General features: G+C 39.0%; 1 protein-coding gene and 1 pseudogene across 1 annotated transcript; both read right to left on the minus strand.

The window, feature by feature from the left end:
• Window positions 1-10: 10 nt before the first annotated feature.
• Window positions 11-5,293, minus strand: LOC104799212 (uncharacterized protein sll1770). Its single transcript, XM_010521622.2, has 20 exons — window positions 4,650-5,293; window positions 4,365-4,500; window positions 3,998-4,164; window positions 3,709-3,829; window positions 3,471-3,571; window positions 3,276-3,374; window positions 2,934-3,044; window positions 2,747-2,826; window positions 2,569-2,638; window positions 2,311-2,384; window positions 1,992-2,061; window positions 1,795-1,883; window positions 1,264-1,469; window positions 1,103-1,163; window positions 961-1,015; window positions 775-873; window positions 565-654; window positions 359-418; window positions 126-250; window positions 11-31 (listed from the first exon to the last, which is right to left on the minus strand). Exons 1-19 carry the CDS (start codon window positions 5,142-5,144, stop codon window positions 134-136), a joined length of 2,301 nt encoding a protein of 766 aa, XP_010519924.1. The 5' UTR covers window positions 5,145-5,293; the 3' UTR covers window positions 11-31; window positions 126-133.
• Window positions 5,294-6,387: 1,094 nt separating this feature from the next.
• The window catches only part of LOC104799222, a 4,166-nt pseudogene continuing 368 nt past the window's right edge, over window positions 6,388-10,185 (minus strand).

The following is a 10,185-nucleotide window of genomic DNA, read 5'->3' on the forward strand; positions in this document are numbered from 1 at the left end:
TTGGGGGGGGGGGGGAGCTCTTATTCATAATCTGGCATTTGATAAAATGTCAAAGCGTTGACTTTTTAGTTCAAATGCATGGACAAGGTTCGTTATTAAAAAGCAAATCATTAACAGGAACATACCGAGGAGGCTAAGCAGTTCCGGTAATCAGCTTTTCACGTTGGTCCAACTTCTTCACCTTTATGATTCCCACAAGGACTTGGACGCTGAAGAAAGCGCATAACGTATATGCTATAGTCGCCGGCACCTTGGAAAAACATACCATCACACACAACACACACAAATTAGATTATGAAACGTCCACATGCGAAATTTTAATTTCGGGATTATATATATACGTATATAAGAAGCTTACTTTTACAGAATTGAGGTATAAAATAGTGGCAAGATTGATTAAACTTCCGGCAGCTACAGCCTGTGATGAGTAGCCAAACCCCAAAAAAAGGGATCAGTCAAAAAATCGAATCTTGATGAACCATTGTCCATATTCATCTTCTCGGTGAAAGCAAACAGAGAGACAGGAGAAGAAACCAGACAGAATCTTGTATTTATTGTACTTACACTTCCTACAGTCTTCTGAACAGCTCCCACGCGTTGGAATGCCCTCTCTGCTTCTAGAGTTCGGACTCTAAGCTTCAGGTCGCCTTGCTCCTGTGAAGATAGTTCGTATATATATATATATATATAAACGATCTTGTTAGTTCTCGGAAAAGACAATCCCATCAATCAGTTTAGGCACAAGAGAAGATCGGTAATGATCTATCCTATTACCAGTCGTTGGATGGTTTCAGCTAGCTTTTCCACTCTGTCAGCCTGCCTAAACAGGTTGTAAAATGCCTGAGATTGCCTGTTCCATCTCTTTCTCAGGTCCTGTGCCAATTACCGGATTGGATATGAAAAATTTGCCGCATATTATAAACGTCACGAGTGGAGTAAAGGACGGAGGGCCAAGCTTACTTTCAGTACAACTTCTACTCCAGCTTCTCGGAACCTTAGCAACTCCAAAGCATAGCTACAAAGCAAAAATATTGGATTCTCACCAGATTCTGACCAAAGGGTATAGCAGAGTACAGGTTCTAACTTGGTATCCACAACTCACGGTTTGGCGATCTCTGTTATATCGAAACGAGGATCAAGACCCTTTCCGATGCCATCCAACACTGTTAGTAGAGAAGGAAAGAAGTTCAACTTCGAGATGAAATTTGGTTTAAGCGGAACACAAAAAACAGAATAGTCGATCAAACAAATCCGGCATTATACCTGAAAATGCTCTAACAACGAACGTGAATGTGGCCGGGAAACGGAAAGGTTGATCAGCTGCAATAGACAATAAGTCCTCCCCAATAGCAGCCAACCGTTGCTTCTTTTTCTCTATCTTTTCTTCCTTGGTCAGAGGCTTTTTAAAACCGAGCTCTGCTGTTGCCATTTCCCTCTCCTTTCTCTGTGCAACAAGCCGCTCTTCAAAACTGAAATATGGTTTCGGTTATAACAAATATGATGCTGAAAGACATAGTAATGGCGTACTGAGATCAATGACATGCACTGTATCTAAGCTATACATTATGGAGAAACCAAATCTGGATTACACACAGTTTTCTCTGGTAAAAGTTCCAAATTAAGCTTATTCTATCGGCTTAAGATGCCTAACGATTCATCTTAAGCCCTCCAGCGTGAGCCTTTTTGGCAAAAAAAAATTGGTCAAGGAAAGCTAATGAGGGTCAAAATTGTTGAAAACACAGATCTGAGATGACAGAAATATCGATGGTGATGCAAAGATCATAGACAAGTCACCTGTTGAGAAAGAATTGAGCTGTTCTCCTGACAGCAGTCATATCTCCGGTAGGTACAAGCACACCCATCTGAACCATAGCTTCGAGAACCTGCCACGGGAAGATTTGTTCATGAAACCCTCGTACTATACTAAGCTTAGGTTTTATACAGAAGAACCGAATTTGTTAAATACGCAAAGAGATGAAATTACTGACTACCTTATCTGGGTCCTTCTCATAAACACCATAGAATGTCTCCAATAAACCTTCTCTGATGTTGGGACTGATACTGCAAAAGATCAAGAAAATGTTTGTGAAGAACTGTAACAGCTCATGTGGTCCAGCTGGTATAGCCATGAGTCCAAAGTCCCTCGCATGACAGAACAAGTCACTTTTGCGGAACACAGAGTAGATTACTGCGCAGCTAACAAGGCAAGAAAAATATCTGTTTTTTTTTTACTCTTTGCTTTTTGCTCCAATCGAATCACAGGATTGGATTGGAATGACAAAATCTTTTGCATAGCAGATAATCAGGTACCTTCCCATCATTCCAAAGTCATAAAATATCAGCCTCCCACCATTGACATCATCCACAGCAATATTCCCGGGATGCTGCAAAAGCATTAGCAACAAAACCATTTTACTTAAAGATCACACTAAGAAGAAGATAAACAGGCTAGAGTACATCAGTATGACTAGCTGTGCTTGTAGATTAGCTTGCAATAAGATATGCAAGGGACCAAATAAAAGTAACTAAGAATATGACAAGAACAAAGAAATGTCAGAAGAGACTCACAGGGTCGGCATGAAAGAATCCATGGGACAAGATTTGTTCGAGGTAAGATTCAACAGCATAACGCCCCAACCTAACATCATTCCAAATTAAAATGGCAAAAAACAAAGGTTCCTTTTTTGATTCAAAGAGATCAGCATAAAAACAACAGATGCGGTAAGAGCTGAAAGAATACTCTTACCTTTTCCGATCAACACCCAACTGGTCCAGGGCTTGTATTTTGTTTATCTTTATCCCAGGAACATACTCCATGGTTAAGATCTGCAGAGAATTTAACACGTAAGAGCAAAGTCCGAGCTTATGGCTTTATGTGTTTAACGTACTAATAATGATCATACATGAAATTCATGGTATTCAGGAGGCCAAACCTGTGGTGTCGTATAATCCCAGAAGATGGCTGGAACTTTCACGTAGTCCAAGCTTTTAAAGTTACTAGCAAACTGTTCTGCATTAGCTGCCTCCTTTGTGTAATCAATTTCCTGAAAATATGGAACAAGGAAATGAAAAGAAAATTGTGCTGAATTTCAATACCAAGTTCAACTAACAGCAGAAACATTCAGTGATCCACAGTACTAGTTTCAGGGTCAATATTGAATAGTAATAAACAATTCTTCTGCTAATCAATCTGTTAAGGAAACTCGTAGAATGACCAAGACTTATCAATTATCCAGCCATCTAAACATCGACGAACATGGAACACATTGAAATACCTGATACAACACGCTAGCACATTCATCATATATTGCAACCCAGTCTCTCTTTGCACCATCTGATTTTGGGTCAACCTTTTGGAGATATTCTGCAATCACCTAAACAGAAACTCGAGAAAACCAACATGCAGCCACGACGTCAATTATGAAAGAAAAACAACTCAATGCAAAATCTTGGAATCCACACTCACTCACCCTTAGATTTTTAAGATCAATATCAAAGAGATCCTTCAGACCAGGTCTCTGCACCTTGACAACTACTTCTTGACCCTTTAACCTTGCACGATGAACTTGGCCTGTAGGTAGTAAGATAATGAGTGATATTACAATGTTAAAGTCATTTCATCCCCAATGATTCAGAGACAGGGAAACAACTGTTCATCGAATATCTGCAATTTCCACATCAAAGTAGGCCCTCATTGAGATGAATTACCAAGACTAGCTGCAGCAATAGGTTCATAATCAAAACTGTCGAAGATTTCGCCAACAGGTGCTCCAAGCTCTTCTTCCACAATAGACAGAGCAGTCTCAGACGGGAAAGGAGGAACTTGATCCTGCAAGTATAACAACTTAATTTGAGTTCACTCTTTGTCAATAACAGAGAGCTAGTCTATCAAATGCGTGAATCATCTGAACATAAATATTAAAATGAAAGATAGCACAATCCCAACTACCATTTCATATTGAATTCATTACAATCGGACCTGCATAAGAAATCAGACCTGAAGTTCTGACAGTTGATCAACATATTCTTGGGGAAGGATGTCCACTCGAGTAGAGAATTGTTGACCAATTTTGATGAATGTAGGACCCAATCTTAAAATGTTCTCCTTCAACCACTTTGCCAGGGTCTTCCTTCTCAGAACCTTTTTCTCCTCAGTCATCCCCCCTGCACGTATGTATAATTTCTAAGACTTGGGAACTCAGAGTGTACCAAAGAGGAAACAACCTCAGGGCACAAGCTCGTCATGTTGTTCTAGAAGTCAAATGTAGTGGCACTTAGCGGAAAGACATTATTCAATATATGGAATTTTATAGAAAATTGGAAACTTTTTTTGTTTTTTGGGCCAATGGGGACAAAGTACTAACCTTTGTAGGAGAATTTCTGATTGCTTAGCCAGGTCCTGAAGATGAAAGTTAGAACAAATCCCCATATTTCCACTGTCCTTTGTATCGTTGAGTAGGTCTTGAATCTGCTCCAGCGACCACCAGGCGCCACAGAAACCTGAAACACGTTTGAGAATTTGATAACAGACAATTAACAAGCCCATCATGGAACATGAAAACTTGCAAAATGATAATTGTAATTGTGCAAAAATCTGTAAATCCGCAAGTCAAAGTTCCAAGCTTTTCTCAATGTAAATAGAAATGTACCTCGACTTGTTCTTGTTGGCTTTTCTTGAACCATGCATCTTCTTTACCAATATCCTCTATCCTCTTCTTCCTCACTTCCTCCTTTCTCGACTCCAAGACCTCCTCAGGCTCCACCTTCGGCACCGTACTGACGCCGCCGTTAACAAACTTCACCGAACTGCCGTTACCGTTAAGATTATTGTTTGTATACTTCTCGATCGAGCTTTCGTATCGATAATCTCCATTAACGCTCCGACTAGAAGCAGCGCCATTTCCATTCAAACCCACGCTTCCGTTAACTTGTTTGATCACCGCATTTTCCCGATCCTCAACAGCGACACTGTCCGCTTTGGAAGCCCTAATCCTCGTAAGAGGTGGAAGATTACGACACCTCAAGCGATTTCTAGAAAGCAGAATTCCAGAGAGAGAGACGCGACGACGAACGATCGTAGATTGCCGGGAGAGAAAATTGATGTCCGGCAGCAACAGAGAAGAAGAAGAAGAAGAAGCCGCCATTGGTGGGTTTCTCAGAGAAGATCAAGATTAAACCCTAATTTCCATGGCTTCTCTGCGCGGAAGAAGGAAATTGAAGTTCTCGCGACAAAGTGAGTGAGGAACTTGCAAAGAATTCTGCGGCGTGTGAGCGACGAAGCAGGAGACAGTGAAGGAGAACACGAAAATTCAAATAAAAAAATTTAGGGAATTAAAGGGGTGGATATGGGGAGGACACGTGGCAATAGATGAGATGAGTGAAGGAGATGTGAGGCCCTTCTGATTGGTCGATGAGTACACCGTGTTCTCATAGCCACAAAGGCATTAGTGTACTTGGATTTTTTTTGGACGCTTTTATGATGACGTTTGATATTTCTTTTCGTCGATATTAACGATAAATAGAATTTGGGCTTTTGTTCCTAACTCCGTTTCATTTAAAATTTTATAATTTAATTCATTTTTATTAAAAAAATATTTATCTGTAATTTAATTCAAATATAATTACTCAAATGATTATTTCTAATTAGAATAATCAACTGAAAAAAAATGAAAGATTTAGCATGACACATTTAATATAAGACTGGACGGTGGCCCAAATGTAACGTGAGGCCTATTTTTAAAGGATAAGGCCCATATATCAAGTTCTTTATTGCCAATGGGCTCATTCAGTATTTCTTAGCAGTCAATTTGGGCTGTTGGGCTGCATATAGGCCCACTCGATCCCATTTAGCAAGTCACTTTGGATTTGGATTTTTTTTTTTATTTCCTTCATTATAGAACTCTCCTTTTTTTTTTTCCAAAATTTGTAGATTTTGCATTTATTTCATCTTTCTAAATATGTAGGTAGACATATAGTTTGGGGATATCCTCAACTTTATACAAAAACAAGTTTTCAGATTTTGTTTAACTTTGCCTCAATAATAAACATTTGAAAAATATTTTGTACATGAATACAGTTTGGCCACATATACATACATGGATACAAATGAATCATACATCATCAGTGAGTTTCTGTGGAAATTTTGTGGGAAGAAAAAAAAGGATAAAATTTATTTCTTACCAACAAAATCTCAATGTGAACATACATACAGTTGACAACTCAAATTTAGAACTAACCTAGGCACGGAATTTAATTGGGCATTTCAATATGGCTTTTTCCCATCAGATATGGAAACTTTTTCGTCCCTTTTTTTTTTTTTTTTTTTTTTTACTCGCATCACTTTGAAAAGCTAGTAAATAACAGAAGGTAAAAGAGGGTTTAAAAAAAAAGGGTCTCAAATTTTACCTTTTGTAAAACAAAAAGTGCCAAATTCCGACATCCGACTCTGCTCTCGTTTAACGGCTACGGTAGAAACAAAAAACAAACAAACAAAAAGAGCCAATAACTAAATTTTCTGGAGACGGCTAGCTCATTACAAGACATCAATCATAGTGTTTTTTTTGTTTGTTTGTTTGGGTTTTATCAAAGGAAGATGTAACTGGGCACTTGGGATGTATGCCCCCTCTTGAACTTACCTCTATTATATATGCTTTCATATTTCTGATAGCACCTGAAATAAACTGGCCGTATGGCTGCTACGATCTCCCATTTCCATCATCACAAAACTTCGTGGGCCTTCCCATAGTATCTGTTAATGAATGGGGACTGCAACATATATACACACACACATAAGAAACCATATATATATACACACACACAAGTATATATATGTGTATAAGAAAAAACCCTGATAAAGAAAAAGACTGAGATGGATGGATAGATACAATGAAATCTAATAGCTTTCTGGTACAGAGATTTTGTGAATCACCTTAACGCCCGACACGTCTGGTGTGTCCGGAGAAGGAAGTGGATAGAACTTGTAGAACTTCATACTCTGAAACGCTTGCTTAGTTTCTTCACTCATTTCCTCCATCGCCTTTTTCCTGGCCTCTCTTGCCTGTAATCATATACAGTATTAGCAAATGGCTCATATATATACACATACATACATATATAACTGAATGGAACTTGTCGACATGTGACAACATGGATGTAGAAAGTACCTCCCGATTAGCTTTTTTAGCTGCTCGAACTTGCTCTTTGACAAACTCCTGGAAAAAAGAGTAAAAGTCCAGCGGTGATTAGAGAAGCACATGATTCTCAAGACTTAACTATCATATGCAGATGAACATACTTTGAAAGCGTCCTTTTGATCAGCAGTCAATGCCTCCTCCTTGATTAGATCTTCGGTGAACTCCTGAAAGAAGAAAAAGGATGCAGAACATTAATACAAAAGCAGAACTAAGCCTGTACATTTTGGTCTCAGAATGAATATTGAGTGGATGGGAGCAAATTTTGATCACACATGAATCCCAATGGAAAAGGAAAATGGCTTTATACACACCTCAAGTTCATCCATGTCCCAGTCGAATTCACAAACAACCTGCAAAAGGAGAACAATGAGCTTGATTCAAAAGCTACTAACCTCAAATGAAATGCAAGTATCCAACTACGATAATCTGATTGGAACATCAACCCATTTCAGGAGACTGAAAACCCAAAAAACTTACGGGTGGTTCAGAGGGGAACATTATTTGAACAACAGTGCTTTGCTCAAGTTCATCTTCCTTGAACGGTTGATAGAAATCTGCAAAGGAATAAATACAAGTAATTAAATTCTGCCGATGCCTACTACCAGGAGAAAACTGTAGGAAGTAAAAAGAACCATTTAACAGGCATATATACTGAGAACATCATCAAATACTCGGACATGTTGAACTTTACAGATAATCTATGCCCAGTGACCATCATCTGCCATGAATGGTTTTCTATGCTGCAACAATTTAACTAGTTTAGAAGCTCTTCCTTCATATGTTTGAGAGCAGCTCTGCAGCAAAAGCACAACGTCAGATGAGTAAATATCCTCTATAGAAGAACTGGAATATAAATCACTGTCTTCTATTCTAAATGTTTACATATTCATAACGAAATGCTTAAACCTCGGGTCTGAAAGCAAATGCGTACATAAAGTGATCCATTATATTTCCTAGGAAGGCTAGAGATGTATGACTCAAAATTACTTGTACGAAGTAAACAAACATGTAATTTTTTTCCCAATTACCGATGCGAAAAGACTTGGCAGAGATGATCATCAAAAACACTACAAAAAGATGCAACATGATATTCTTACCTTCTCTGCGTACAGCCCAAAATAAAAATCTGAAACTTCAACCTATCAACTTGTCTGTCTCTGCAGAGTAACAAGAAACATGTAATCAGCAAATTCCTGATAAATTTGGAAGGTAAGAACAGTAGTGAAATCTGACATTCTCTATTTGTCCTTATTGATTTGGGTCCTCCGATGAAATATACTCAGATCCAATTATTCCACATCTACGTACCTTTTCTCAAGCGGTATGTAAGGAACCCAGTCCATTTTCATCTTTTTCATTGGAATTATTTCCTCCACTTCTCTCTGAACTGATGTAATACCTATCTTATCAGAAGGTGGAAAAGGAGATTCGATCTGTGAAATAGGCAAGAAACAAAAAATTAACCACCAGGAAAAGAGAAACAGCATGGCATTGTTTTATCAAGCAAGCATGTTGCACCATGTTACAGTGCTTATTTGTATTGCAAGAATCAAAGACAGGCTTAGACATGGATACTACCAAGTGGTTGAAAACAGATACTTACAGCAACTACTGCAGGAACATAAACAAGCTTGTTTTGTTCTTTGTATGGGACTAATTGAGCTGCAAACAAGAATAAGAGGAGATTAAGCAAGAAGAAGTTCAAAAAGAAAGAGAGGTGAATGCTGTGAAATGCGGATTGGGACAGAAAGGGGAAATACAAGAAGCAGCTTACGTTCCGTACAACCAAAAACAAAGACTTTTTTCCCGCTTAGCTTTCCTCCTTCCTCAAATGCTTCCTGGCAATACAGATGAAGAAAATGCACTAAGAATCTAATTGAAAACATACGAAAATCTTTGCATCATTAGGGAAACAATTACAATTGCTTAACAAACAGGCAGTAAAAAGGAAATGTGATCTAGAACTTACTTCAAGATTTGTGAAATTCCAGTTGAATTCATAAAGTGCGTCCAATTGATCCCACTGCAATCAAGATTTACAGAGTGTAAGCAACAGAGATGTAACATCATAAAAGAAAAGTATCCACGAAGACTGATTTTGAAGCCAAAATTCTTGAAACAGCGTACCTCCGTTCCAACTGGGAATGCAGCCTTCCACAAATCCTCCTGGACAACACATAAACATATGTGCAATATGATTAAGCATTCAAAGAGCATAATTAAGAAAACAAAAAACAAAGAAACCCAAGAAACTAGACATAGCAGACTCTAATCACATTCACTTTTATAAACCCTCAACGCAGCCTAAAAAACTAGCAATTTTGATAACCCTTTATGCAAACTCTTCTCAGTAGTTCTAACATTTCGCGTAGAATTTGAGAAAACTCGTCATTGCCACAAAGAAACCCCTAATGTTTTCAATGAAATGTGCCCATTGCAAAAGCTAGTAGTCCTGGCTGCGTGACAAAAGAACACCCAGATTGCATCATCATAGCTACAACAACCCAAACACACAACCATGGAATGCATATATCCAACTGGAAAAACCCAGAACAGTGAATGTGAAAATGGGATAAGCAGAAAAAGTTCAACGGCAGATGAACAAAGCAAATACCAAACTGCGCTTGTCCTCGAAGTACTCAGGCTCAGCTTCTTGGGGTTTGGTCGTCCTAGGTCGCTTAGCTCTGGAAGCCGCTTGCTTCTCCCCTTTGTCCTCCGTCTCCTTCTTCGAGGCTCTCCCTCGCTTACCACGAGGCCCAGGCTTCTTCTTCTTCTTATCGTCACGCTCCTCCTCCTCTTTGGCCGTGTGGTTCTCTTCCTGCTGCTCCGAAGAAGAAGCGCCTTTCGCATCATCCTTCTCCACAGGTTTGGCTTCTTCCTCTTCTTCTTCTTCTTCTGCCTTTGTTTCCGTCTCTTGATTCTCCTTCACCTCCCCGTTTTCTTTCTCCGGAGATTCCTCCTTAACTTCTTCCTCCGCCGCCGGTTCAGCTAC

This window comes from Tarenaya hassleriana, unplaced genomic scaffold (assembly GCF_000463585.1).
Source record: "Tarenaya hassleriana unplaced genomic scaffold, ASM46358v1 Cleome10, whole genome shotgun sequence".
Classification (NCBI taxonomy): domain Eukaryota; kingdom Viridiplantae; phylum Streptophyta; class Magnoliopsida; order Brassicales; family Cleomaceae; genus Tarenaya; species Tarenaya hassleriana.